Source organism: Vipera berus (assembly GCF_964194415.1).
Source record: "Vipera berus genome assembly, chromosome: 2".
Taxonomy (NCBI): domain Eukaryota; kingdom Metazoa; phylum Chordata; class Lepidosauria; order Squamata; family Viperidae; genus Vipera; species Vipera berus.
In genome coordinates, this window is record NC_138203.1 from 17,325,464 (window position 1) to 17,339,203 (window position 13,740).

A 13,740-nucleotide genomic window follows, 5' to 3' on the forward strand; every position below is an offset into this window, starting at 1 on the left:
CTATTAGACCACAGTCATAGCCAAGCACACAGTGTCTTGGATTGCCACAAACTACTGTATAAGAAGTGCATTTCCTAAGGGTTCAGAAACATACAACTGGGTTTGGGGTGGTTTTTTTGAGCATAATAGGAATCTGACAACAAGCCCTTCCTACCACTTTGATAGCCCCACAGATAGACCAGATGAGGAAATTAACTCAGGGAAATACAGTTGTGCTGTATCTCCTCCTCCGTCTTATAGTTCAGTGAATTAGGGAGACATCTGCCTGAAATACTTCCAAATCATACCTTCATAGTAAAGGTAAAGGTTTTCCCTGTCCAGTCGTGTCTGACTCTAGGGGGCAGTATTTATCTCCTTTTCCTAGCCCAAGGAGCCAGCACTGTCCAAGACGCTTCTGTGGTCATGTAGCCAGCATGTTTATATGCCGAAACTCACAGAACACTGTTACTTTTCCACCAAAGTGGTACCTATCTAATTGTGTTTTCATGCTTTCAAATTGCTAGGTGGGCAAGAATGGGTCTTCACTCTGCCATGCGGTGCTTGGGTCTCAAACTGCCAACCTTCCGGTCAATAAGCCCAGCATCTTAACCATTAGTTCACCAATTTAAACTATGTTTCAGCTCCTTTTGTTTAGGTAACGGTTCTTGTATATCTCCTGACTATCTTCCTTAGTCTCTATACCTTGCCAGATAAGAGTTTTAAAAAAGGAAGCGGCATCCAATAGGTTTGGAGAAGATCGTGTTGTGCTCCTAGGCATATGAGAGAGGCTACCCTACCTATTGATCCTATTACAGCAGGAGGGATGGGGGCTTTCACTCAGAATAATCTATTAGTTAATGGGAGCAAGTTCTGCTTTGCTGGCTATTGCTCTGGTATCTGCCATTGGTGCCACGGCAGCACAGGTGGGATGAGAGGGGGGGGGCAGGGGCGGGATTCAAGTGTTCAGGTGTCCAAATGCAGGTGTCCAAATGGGCATTTTTCATTGCACTGAAAACAACATCCAGATGCCTACCGAGTTTTATCTAATGAAATATCTGCTTTCTTCTGGACATATATGCTATATGACATTTCTTCCTGGTGCTTTACCGTTCTCTGCTTTTCCTGTCGTAAGCTACTCAGAATCTTGCGGAACTGGGTGGAGCTGAATGAACGTTGCAGTGGGAGAAAGCCTTCTTTAAGAAAACAGTTCAGGACTAACCTTAATCTTCCATCCATTTTAGCCACAGATCCTGGAGCCAAGCTGTGAATATATATACCAGGAAGGCTGTTTTCCAAGGTGAGGCAGCAAGCACCAATGCCCAGGCCAACCCCAGGTTCTGTGATGAAATGAAAACAAAGTTGAGAATAATTTAACTTAAACATTCACTGGAACAGCCACAAGGCATAAATGTACTTCTTAAGAATTGTTCCTCATAGGAAACTATAAAAGTATTTGAAAGACGGGACGTGGTATCTATAGATCTTGAAATGGCTACTAAGAGCCTTTGAACCAGTTCCTAGTCATCCACTGCAATAAGTCAGAGTGGATTAGGAGAAGTTTCTGCCTTCTACTAAGGATTTTAAGGATGACTTTAAAGCAAAGAGAAGACTATGCTCCTCTCAGTTGCTGCATTTTCTTCGTTTGGCTTCGACTCTTCCCCCTCATCCCTCAAATTAAGACAGATTGATAAAAGCTGATAGGAAGTGAGACACAGAAACATTTGATTCTGTGGTAACTCTTGACATCTTTCCACCCCAAATGTGCTTATGCCCAAGAGCCAAATGTAATAGAAGAAGCCATTACAAATACTTTCCTTGTTTATTCCCTATATGAAATGTACCCTTCTTGTTCTCAGGCTCGAAATCATGATGAAATATCTTTCCAGGGTCTAACTGTAAATTCTTCCAGTGAAAATTCTTTGCAAAAGCTGGCAAAGATTACGCATGATAAATTTAAAACAGATTTAACCTGATTTTCTACTCAAAGCTTGTTTATTAATCTGATTTGTTCTTTCCATTGTTTTTAAGCAGAGCACCATCACAACATTATTAAAATATAACCATTCGGTTAATGCCGTTTGAAAGACAATGGAGCCCATGGGAAGGATTGGGGTGCGAGGGGGTGGGAGAGAAGAAGGGAACAGGTTGAAAATCAATTATGAGATAGGAAACTCCAAGCAAGATAAATACCATAAAATTATTCTAAATCTGAGAAGGTATTGAAGCAATTCTGAAATGATTTTAAGGAGCAGGCACCTCATTTTAGTGGAAGCAAGCACCTTTCCTGCCTCTCTTAGTTACCCCATCAAGATTATTTGAGGTAATTTGTCATAAAAATGAATACAAGTAGTCCTTGACTTATGACCACAATTGAGTCCAAAATTTCGGTTACTGAGACAATTGTTAAGTGAGTTTTGCCCCATTTTACGACCTTTCTTGCCAGAGTTGTTAAGTGAATCACTGCAGTTGCTAAGTTAGTGACCTGGTTGTTAAGTGAATCTGGCTTCCCCATTGACTTTGCTTGCCATAAAGCCGCAAGACCCTGGGACACTGCAACTGTTAGAAATATGAGTCAGTGGGCAAACGTCTGAAGTTTGATCACATGACCGTGGGGATTCTGCAATGGTTGTAAGTGTGAAAAATCGTCATAAGTCACTTTTTTCAGTGCCGTTGCAACTTCCAACAGTCGCTAAACGAACTGTTGTAAGTTGAGGACTACCTGTAGATTGTTGGCCTTTTCGGCTTCCAGGGATGGAAGAGGGTTGAAATCCAGTTGATCCAAGAAAGTAGCTGTAAGAGGATACTTTTCCTGTCCCTGTCCTCCCACTCTCTGTTACATCTCTGGTGCTTTTTATTCATCAAAATCTTTAAACGTGTATGTCACCTATTTCCCTAACGATTCCAGATTTACAAGGAGAAATAAACAAACATCTAGTTAAATAAAAAAAAACATCAAAAACGCTGAGGAAATAAAATATGGCTTCAGCCATGGTTCATCTTTTCTGGGCTATCCTGGGAAGTCAAAATAAAAATTCCCAGGAGGCAAACCACTCCTGGAACCCTACCAGGAAAACTCAGGGACACCTGTGCCTTTTTAAATAAATATGCTCCAGTCTAGGCACCTTTTTCAACTCTAATGATAGGATTGTTTCAACTTCAGTGGCAATTGATTCCATGGCTAGATAGTTCCTAAAAAACTAAGCTGGGCTGGAAATGGTTAATCCTTGGATTACAGCCCTCAAGAAAACCTAAGGAAATTAGAAAAAAAAACATCCTGAAAAAAGCAAAGGCAAGTCACATCTATAACACTATAGTATAGTAAAACTGTCCATAAAATCCCAAAGCATCAAGTACAACTTGAAGGAGACTTTACATCGGGGGTCTTCAAACTTGGCAACTTTAAGACTTTAAGACTTGTGGAGTTCAACTCCCAGAATCCCTCAGCCAGCCAGGGCGGGCTGAAGAATTCTGGGACTTAGACTCCACAAGTCTTAAAGTTGCCAAGTTTGAAGACCTCACTTTACATATTTAGGGCTTCCACCTCAGGAATGACATCACAGGTCGAATTTTCAGTGGTAAACATTAATTTAATTTAATAATTTAATTTAATAATATTTATATACCGCCCTTCTCCCTGAGGACTCAGGGCGGTTCACAGGGCAAAAGTCAAATACAAAGTACAAACATTAAAAAGAGATTAAATAATTGCCCAAGTTAAAACAATTAATACAATAATAAAACCCCAAAAATAAAATTAAGAGTACAAAAAAAATAAAAACCCCACCAATCCCCATCAGGCTAGGCCGGCTTGTACAAACAAAAACGTCTTGAGATCGCGACGAAAGGAGCGAAGATCGGGCGCCATCCGGAGCTCTACCGGCAACTGATTCCACAGCTCCGGAGCGCCCACAGAGAAGGATCTCCCCCTGGGCGCCACCAATCGACATTCTCTGATCGGTGGCACCCTGAGGAGGCCCTCTCTGTGGGAACGCACAGGGCGCAGGGAGCTTGATGCCGGCAGCAGATGTTCCCTAAGGTACTCCGGCCCCATGGCATGAAGGGCTTTGAACACCATTACCAGTACCTTGAATCTCACCCGGAAGGCAACTGGCAACCAATGCAGCTCACGGAGCAAAGGTGTAACGTGGGAGTATCGGGAGACTCCCAACACAACTCTCGCGGCTGCATTCTGTACCAGTTGGAGCTTCCGGGTGGTCCTCAAGGGCAGCCCCATGTAGAGAGCGTTGCAGTAGTCCAGACGAGAGGACACGAGCGCATGAGTGACCGTGCATAAATCATCCCGGCTAAGATAGGGCCGCAACTGGCGCACCAGGCGAACCTGGGCGAAAGCCCCCCTAGTCACAGCTCCTATATGGTCTTCCAAGGTGAGCCGTGAATCTAGGAGGACTCCCAAGTTGCGAGCCCTATCTACGGGGGGTAATAGTTCACCCCCCATAGCAAGAGGTGGAATGTCCGAATAGACCCGGGATGAAGATATGCAAAGCCACTCAGTCTTGCCGGGTGTTGTGACTCAGGGCCAGCCTGTGGGTCCGACAGCCGGGTCCGATGTATCGGAGGACTCAGATGTGGGGGAGGAGGGAAACGAACCGGCTGATGATGATTTGGAGGCTTTGCAGAGTCCTCAGCCGGGGACCTCTTCTCAGCTGTGTGAGCCCGAGAGTGCGGAGGATGATGACCCACAGCTGGCCCTGTTCAAGGACGCCCGACGCAGGAGGCAGACGAGCAGGGACAAACAAAGAAAGACTATGGGACTCCTCGGGAGGAGGCACAGGGAGACCACGCCCTGAGCTCTCTATAAAAGAAGTGTTTGGGGAGGGGCTGGTTGCTGAAAGCAACTTTTCCGCTTGAGAAGACAAGCTCTTGTGTTTTTGTTAACTGCGTAATTAAATCTTGGCAGAAGCCTTTTAGCCTTGGACGCTTTCCAGACTCTTCTCTTAATTAGGGGTTGCGAGAAGAGGGCTGGTTCAGAACAGTTTGCTTTCAGCCACCCACCCCTTAATACTACGATGGAGCAGCTTCTTGCCGAGAATGCCCAGCTCAACCAGCAACTCACCTTGCTGGCCACTCAGGTGGCACAACTGCAGGCTCAGGTACATGCTGCCCCCCCACCCAGGAGGAAATGTCAGTTAGCTATGCCGGATAAATTTGCTGGTAAACCAGAACTGTTTCCTGCCTTCCTGGGACAATGCCAGCTTTATATCAGCGTGAGAGCAGCTGATTTCCCCACTGACCGAGATAAGGTGGGATTCGTGTTGAGCCTTCTGTCGGGAGATGCAGCTCGTTGGGGCACGCCTCTGTTGGCACAGCCTAGCCCTTTGTTGGATAACTTTGGGGGGTTTTGTGACCATATGCGCCTCATGTACGAGGACCCGATTAAGGCGCAGACCGCCACCCGACGTCTGAAAGCTTTGAGGCAGGGTCAGCGCCCCCTACAGGCCTATATCAGCGATTTCCGGCTGCTTAGCCAGGATTCCGCCTGGAATGAGGCTGCGCTCGTGGATGCCTTTCAGGATGGCTTGACAGAGGAGATGTTGGATGAGCTGGCCCGCGTGGACATTCCCTCAGACCTGAATGGGCTGATCCATCTTTGTCTGCGGATCGATGCCCGGCTGCAGCAGCGTAAGAGTCGCCGTGCCACCCCACAGACCCCTGCCGCCCCTGTTGTGCGTGAGCCCCCAGTCCAGAGGGAGGAGCCAATGGAGCTGGGTGCCGCCAGGTCCCGTCTATCGGTGACGGAAATGGACAGACGACGATCGGAGGGGTTGTGTTTTTACTGTGGGGACCCTGGACATTTGGCTGCTTCTTGCCCGAAGAAGCGTCAGCGGGCGTCAGTGACCAAGCCTCCCCCGAGAAAGTCCCCTGCTTTGCTATCGGGAATACGGCCCGAGCCCGATCTAGACGGTGTGAAAGATCGGGCGACCCACAACGATCACGCCGAGCAACGCCGTTTCGACGGTGCCTGTGAACCTCCACGGCATTTGATTTTGGAGGCACGACTGATCCTTCCTGGCAAGCCAGAGGGGATTCCGGTCCATGCCTTAATTGACTCTGGGGCTACCACTAACTTTATGGATTCGGCCTTTGTGGCCAAATGGGCTGTTTCCCAGTGTCCGGTGGATCCGCCCATGCTTGTGGAGACCATCGATGGTCGAGTGCTCCTGTCCGGGCCTATCACGGCCGCCACGCAACCCGTGTGTATGGCCATCAGTACCCATGTGGAGGCCATTCAGTTTTACGTCACTTCGGATCTGCACTTCCCCGTGGTCTTGGGACTGGCGTGGCTCCGGGCGCATGATCCACAGATCTATTGGTCTCAGAACTTGGTCACCTTCCCAAGTTTGCAGTGCGTGGACCACACCCGCCATATCTGTGCCGGCCAGGTGGAGGGTTCCTCAGGGGTTTCCTTGCCTCCCGTACTGTCCGACTTTGCTGACGTGTTCAGCGAGTCAGAGGCGGACCAATTACCCCCGCACAGGCCCTACGACTGCTCCATTGACCTAGTCCCTGATGCGCCTCTCCCAGTGGGGCGTTTGTACTCCATGTCGGAGCCCGAGTTGGCCGCATTGCGGGACTTCCTGACAAAGAACTTGGCTCGTGGATTCATCCGGCCCTCGTCCTCGCCAGTGTCTGCGCCCGTGCTCTTCGTCAAAAAGAAGTCGGGCGAGTTACGGCTTTGCTGTGACTACCGGAAACTCAACGCTATCACGGTGCGTAACCGCTACCCGCTGCCCCTCATCCCCGAGCTCTTGGACCGACTCCGGGAGGCTAAGATCTTCACGAAACTGGACCTGCGTGGAGCTTACAACCTCGTCAGGGTTCGGCCGGGTGATGAGTGGAAGACGGCGTTTGGTACTCGCTATGGACATTTCGAGTACACGGTGATGCCGTTTGGCCTGACCAACGCCCCCGCTGTGTTCCAGCATTTTATGAACGACATCTTTCGGGATCTGTTGGACCAGTTTGTTGTGATTTACCTGGACGACATCCTGATTTACTCCCCGTCGCGTGAAGCACATCATCAGCATCTCCGTCAGGTCCTGCAGCGCCTCCGGAAACATCGGCTGTTTGCCAAGTTGGAGAAGTGCCAGTTCTACCAGGTGACCATTGATTTCTTGGGCCACCGCATTTCTCCTGAGGGCATCGCCATGGATCCAAGTAAAGTTGAGTCGTTGCAGAGTTGGCAACCCCCGCGTCGCGTGAAGGATGTTCAGCGACTTCTTGGATTTGCCAACTACTATCGGACATTCATCCCTGGCTTTGCTGCCTTGACAGCCCCCCTCACCCGGCTCCTGCAGAAGAAGACTCGGTTCCAGTGGAACGCCCCCGAACAACAGGCGTTCCAAGCTTTGAAGGACGCCTTCATGAAGGAGCCCATCTTGAAGCATCCTGACCCGCAACGGCCGTTTGTCGTGGAGGCGGACGCCTCCGACATTGCCATTGGGGCCGTGTTACTCCAGGCAGCGACGCCCAACGGTACCCTTTTCCCTTGCGCGTATCACTCTCGGAAATTGAATCCCTCGGAGCGCAACTATACCATCTGGGAGAAGGAGCTGCTGGCCATCAAGGCGGCGTTCGAGGCTTGGAGGCATCATCTGGAGGGGGCGCGGCATCAAATCGAGGTCCGGACGGACCACAAGAATCTGGAAAGCCTGCAGACCGCTCGGAATTTGAACCAACGCCAGATCCGGTGGTCCCTCTTCTTTGCGAGGTTTGACTTCCGGGTGCGGTACATACCAAGCGGGCACAACCAGAGAGCGGATGCTCTGTCCAGGAAGCCCGAGTACACCCGAGTGGAAGACAAGCTTCCTCCCAGGACAGTGATCCCCGTCGAGTCTTTTGCTGCGGTACGGGAGCCGGTGGATATACGGGCTCGGATCCGGGAGGCGCAGCAGCAGGAGGCGTGGGTGGCTCAGCGGAAGGAAGAGGTGGGGCCAGATTCGCCTTGGTCGGTCACGGATGGACTCCTGTATTATCGTGACCGGCTCTATGTTCCAGGAGGGCCACTCAGGGGACTCGTCCTCAGCCAATGTCATGATAACCCGGCTGCGGGGCATTTTGGCCTGTTCAAGACTCTGAACCTGGTCTCCCGTACTTTCTGGTGGCCCCGAGTCCGACACGATGTCCAGTCTTATGTCACCTCCTGCGTCCCATGCAGGCAGGCCAAGTCAGTGACAGGGGCCCCGCCTGGTTTACTGCAGCCTTTGCCAACGCCCAAGAGACCCTGGGGGGCTGTGTCCATGGACTTTCTGACGGATCTACCCCCATCCTCCGGCTTCACGACAGTGTTTGTGGTGGTGGACATGTTGACCAAGATGGCGCACTTCATCCCCTGTCGCGGCTTACCGTCAGCTCACGCCACTAGTCGCATGTTCATCCAACAGGTGTTTCGGCTGCACGGCCTCCCCGATAGAGTCGTCTCCGATAGGGGGGCCCAGTTTACAGCCCGCTTCTGGCAGGAGTTGATGCGGGCGTTGGACATTAAGGTTTGCCTCTCGTCCGCGCATCATCCTCAGACCGACGGGGGTACCGAGAAGGTCATCGGCATCTTAGAGCAGTATCTGCGCTGCTATGTTAACCTGCAGCAGGACAACTGGGTGGACTATTTGGCCATAGCCGAGTTTGCCTTTAATAACTCGCAACACACCTCCACGCAGATGACACCGTTCTTGGCCAACGTGGGTTATCACCCCAGGTTCTTCCCTCTTTCTCCCGTGGACTCACCGGAGCCGGCAGCGAACGAATTCATGGCGGAGTTACAGGCGATCCATCGGTTGGTGCGACGGCAGCTGGAGAAGGCCAAGGCCGACTACAAGAGGTTCGCCGATCGGTCGAGAAGGGATACGCCTCCACTATCGGTGGGGGATCGGGTCTGGCTGTCCACCAGGAACCTACCATCCACTCGGCCGGCGAGGAAGCTGGACCACCGTTACCTTGGACCGTTCCCAGTCGAGGCCGTCATCAACCCGGTCGCCTATCGTTTAACTCTGCCACGTTCCCTGCGCGTGCACCCCGTCTTCCATCGGTCCTTGTTGGTCCCCGAACAACCGGCCTGTCCACTTCGCCAAGCGGAACCTCCCCCATCAGGAACTCGTGATGGAGGCAGCACCCCCGAGTACGAGGTCGCCAGCATCAGGGATTCCCGCTGGCTGAAAGGTCGCTTCCAGTACCTGATCGAGTGGAAAGGGTACGGGCCGGAGGACTTCACATGGGAAGACGCGACCGCCGTTCATGCCCCTGCGTTGGTGACTGCTTTTCACGAACAGTTCCCATCCCGACCGCATCCGGATCGGCAGACCCGAGGGAAGGGCCCTGCGGTGCGGGATAGTGTTGTGACTCAGGGCCAGCCTGTGGGTCCGACAGCCGGGTCCGATGTATCGGAGGACTCAGATGTGGGGGAGGAGGGAAACGAACCGGCTGATGATGATTTGGAGGCTTTGCAGAGTCCTCAGCCGGGGACCTCTTCTCAGCTGTGTGAGCCCGAGAGTGCGGAGGATGATGACCCACAGCTGGCCCTGTTCAAGGACGCCCGACGCAGGAGGCAGACGAGCAGGGACAAACAAAGAAAGACTATGGGACTCCTCGGGAGGAGGCACAGGGAGACCACGCCCTGAGCTCTCTATAAAAGAAGTGTTTGGGGAGGGGCTGGTTGCTGAAAGCAACTTTTCCGCTTGAGAAGACAAGCTCTTGTGTTTTTGTTAACTGCGTAATTAAATCTTGGCAGAAGCCTTTTAGCCTTGGACGCTTTCCAGACTCTTCTCTTAATTAGGGGTTGCGAGAAGAGGGCTGGTTCAGAACACCGGGGTTGAGTTGAAGTCTGTTCCTCCCCATCCAGACCCGAACCGCCTCCAGGCAACGGGACATCACGTTGAGGGCATCACTGGGGTGGTTTGGGGTCGAAAAGAAAAGTTGGGTATCATCCGCGTACTGATGATACCCAACTCCAAAACCACGAATGATCTCACCCAGCGGTTTCATGTAGATGTTGAACAGGAGAGGCGAGAGGACCGACCCCTGAGGAACTCCACAAACGAGAGACCTCGCGGTCGACCTCTGCCCTCCTGCCAACACCGACTGCGAACGTCCCTGGAGATAGGAGGAGAACCACTGTAAGACTGTGCCTCCCACTCCCAGTCCCCTGAGACGCCGCAGCAAGATACCATGGTCGATGGTATCGAAAGCCGCCGAGAGGTCTAATAGGACTAGAACAGAGGAATATCCCCTGTCCCGAGCCCTCCAGAGATCATTCACCAGCGCGACCAATGCCGTCTCCGTGCTGTGCCCGGGCCTGAAACCCGATTGGTACGGGTCTAGATAATCCGCTTCATCCAGGACCAGAGGGAGCTGATGTGCCACCACACTCTCAACAACCTTCGCAAGAAAGCGAAGGTTGGAGACAGGACGAAAGTTGTTCAATACAGCTGGGTCCAAGGCAGGCTTCTTGAGGAGAGGCCTCACCACCGCCTCTTTCAAGACGGCGGGGAAGCTACCCTCACCCAAAGAAGCCGATATAACTGCCTGGAACCAGCTGCGTGTCCTCTCCCGGGCTGCATAGACCAGCCAGGAAGGGCACGGGTCCAGTAAACATGTGGTGGTGCTCAGCCTCCCCATGATCCTGTCCACTTCCTCCGGAGTCACAGAATCAAACTCATCCCAGGTGGTATCGACAAGACCGCCCGTGTCCTGATCGCCAGACTCTGCCCAGTCAGAGTCCAGACCGGTCCGAATCCGAGCGATTTTGTCCGACAGATGCTGGTTAAACTCCTCGGCACGACCCTGCAAGGGATCCTCCCTCACCTCCTGATTTAGGAGGGAGCGAGTCACCCTGAACAGGGCGGCCGGGCGATTATCTGCGGACGCGATAAGGGTGGCGAAGTGGTTAGACCTCGCCTCCCTTATCGCAGCGAGATAAGACCTAATGTGGGCTCTTAGTCGCAATTGGTCGGATTCGTATCGGCTGGACCTCCAACCGCTCTCTAGGCCCCGTCTCCGACGCTTCATCTCCCGGAGCTCCGCAGAGAACCATGGAGCTCGACGGGATCTGCACCGTGTCAGGGGCCGCAGGGGTACAACCCGGTCAAGAGCCTCAGTGGCCGTCCTTTCCCAGGCTTCCACTAAGGCATCTGCCGAGCTGTGAGCAAGGGAGGCAGGTGGGGACCCCAGCGCTGCCTGGAACCTCTGGGGATCCATTAAGCGTCTGGGGCGGTACCATTTAATTGGTTCCAAACACCCACGGCGGGGGGTGGCAAAACGGAAGACCAGCCGCAGGAGATGATGATCGGTCCATGACAGGGGCATAATAATTGGAGAGCCCCCACCAAGATCATCTAACCACCGTCCAGATAAGAAAACTAGGTCAAGGGTGTGGCCTCCCTCATGAGTCGGTCCCGAAATTACTTGCGTCAGGTCCATGGCCGTCATGGAAGCCATGAACTCCCGAGCCAACTCAGATGATCCTCCCAGCGATGGTAGATTGAAGTCCCCCAAAACTATAAGTTTTGGGAACTCAACCACCAGCCCAGAGAGGACATCGAGCAGCTCAGGCAGGGCTGCTGCTGCGTGACTAGGTGAAAGGTACACCAGCAACAAGCCCAACTGCGCACCAGGGCCGCATCTCAGAAAGAGAGACTCACACCCGACTATCTGAGGAACAGTGGCCTCCCGCGGACATAAGGTCTCCCTCATAACAACAGCCACACCCCCACCCCTACCCTGAGCCCGAGACCGGTGCAGCACCCGGAAACCTGGTGGGCAAAGGTCAACCAGAGGAATCCCGCCCTCTGGGCCCAACCAAGTCTCCGTGATGCAAGCCAGGTCCGCCTGCTCACCCTCGACCAGATCACGGACAAGAGGAGCCTTATTAGAGACAGACCTGGCGTTCAAATACACCAGCCGGAGCTCAGGGGGCTGCACACCCTCACTCCCGGGACCTTGGGGTAGAGCCAGAGGGTCGGAGTGCCCCACCGCTTGTAAGCAGCGGAGAGGCCTTCCCTGAGATCGATACGGCCCTCTGCTCCTACATCTGCTGCCATTCCCTGATGTCGTGGGAATAGGAAGCCCCACGACCAGCCCTGGAGCCCCGGAGGTAACCGACCCCCGCTCCTCCCCCCTGCGATCTACATCGGCACTAGCCAGAACAGCGGTTGTTGGATAGCCCCCCTTGTCCAAACAACCAAAAGAACCCTCCCGCCTCCCTAACCCCCTAAAAAATTTTGACAGAAAAATAATCAGGGGCCTCTTATTAGGTCTCCGTCGAAGGCCCCTACCCGTGCCCAGCCAACTCTCAGGGTCCCAATAAATGGGCCCTTCCTCGAGGTTATAATCGGCTGGCAAGGCGGGTCGCACCCAGGAGGGGGGAGCACCCCTGAGGGCGAGCAAGTCCGTGGAAGAATATTTAAAGGAAGGCATAAATAGCAGTCCGGGTCGTAGGCAGTCCGTAGATAATAGTCCGTGAGGAGGATCTATTCAGAGGGGGGTGTCCCAGGCCTCCGACCAGCCGCTGCCACTCAGCTGGATAAACCCCCTGGGCAGGCCTACCACCGTCCTCTCACGACGGCCACAGAACCAGTTCTCAGGGGGATGGAAGTCTGGAGCAACCACACTGGGTATAGCATGCCCCATAGAGCTCTCACCTCTAGGGGCAGCAGGTGTAGATTCGGCCATCCTCTCACAATGGCTAATACCCAGAGTTCTCTGTCCTTTGAGGGTATAAAGGGCAATGCGCAGTCGATTATAAAGGCAGAAATAACAAGCCATCATAGTCAATTCTGCTAACGGCCAAGGCCCCCGTTGTCCCGTCATTCCCAGAAGTTGTAACTGACCACCACTCCATGGGCCCTCAATTCCATAATTATTAGGGCCCTCCAGACTGTGGTCAACAAAGATTGACTCCCCCAGGTCCATTGCCGGTCTTCCAGGGTCCTTCAAAATGACCCAGGTCCACAAGGCTCCACTGGGCTCCACCGGAATCCACCGGCTAGCCCAGGAACCTTCAGGGCCATCAGAAACAACGGGGGTGCCAACCCATCTGGGATATGCAGAACCAACCGGGGGGCCGGCGAACCGGCCATAACGCCATTGCTGAATCATCAAAGCCACTGCCGCTGGGCCGTTATGGACGCCGCCGCCGCCATCACCGGAACGCCGCCAAAACCGCAAACAGTCCGGGGAAAGCCACCGCCACCGCCGATGAAAAGCGGGCCAAAAAGGCCCAGGCGGCAGCGGGACAAACGGTCCGGTAGAAACAGGCCAGATCACAGCAGTCGATGGTAAAATGGCCCGAAAACGGCCCGGGAACAACGCCGCCGCCGCTGCCGTCATCGTCGCCATTAGGATAGAGCAAAAAACGACGTCGATTCGGACAAAAAGCAGAGGCAGGCCGATCGAAAAAAGCAGCTCGCAAACAGCTCTGTCGCCGCCGCCGCCGAAACACCGCTGCCGCCAGCCGCCGGGAACTCCAAACGCCGCCGAGAAGGCCGAGAAGACCGCCCGACATAATAGGAAACTCCACGACAACCAGCTGAGCAGGCAGAGAACCAGCTGAGCAGGCAGCAAACCGAAAGCCCAGCGAAACGCCGGTCAAGCTGGCAGAAGAGCTAACCTGCAGAATTCATCGCAGCCACACTTCCCCCAGCCCAGGGCATAAAAGAAAAAACCCTGAGGGGCTCCTAAGACGCCTATCTTCTCGGCCCTGCAGAGCTCAAACCTCACACGGCCGCCCGCACGTCCGCCATGTTCAGACAA

General features: G+C 53.2%; 1 protein-coding gene across 1 annotated transcript in view; it reads right to left on the reverse strand.

The window, feature by feature from the left end:
• Positions 1 to 13,740, reverse strand: part of PDZD2 (PDZ domain containing 2) — a gene marked incomplete at its 5' end in the record, with an annotated part of 204,392 nt that overhangs the window by 40,089 nt on the left and 150,563 nt on the right. Inside the window, one exon of the mRNA XM_081320244.1 lies at positions 1,199 to 1,316. Within this exon, the coding sequence (XP_081176370.1) occupies positions 1,199 to 1,316 (118 nt within the window). The remainder of the gene's footprint in view (positions 1 to 1,198; positions 1,317 to 13,740) is intronic.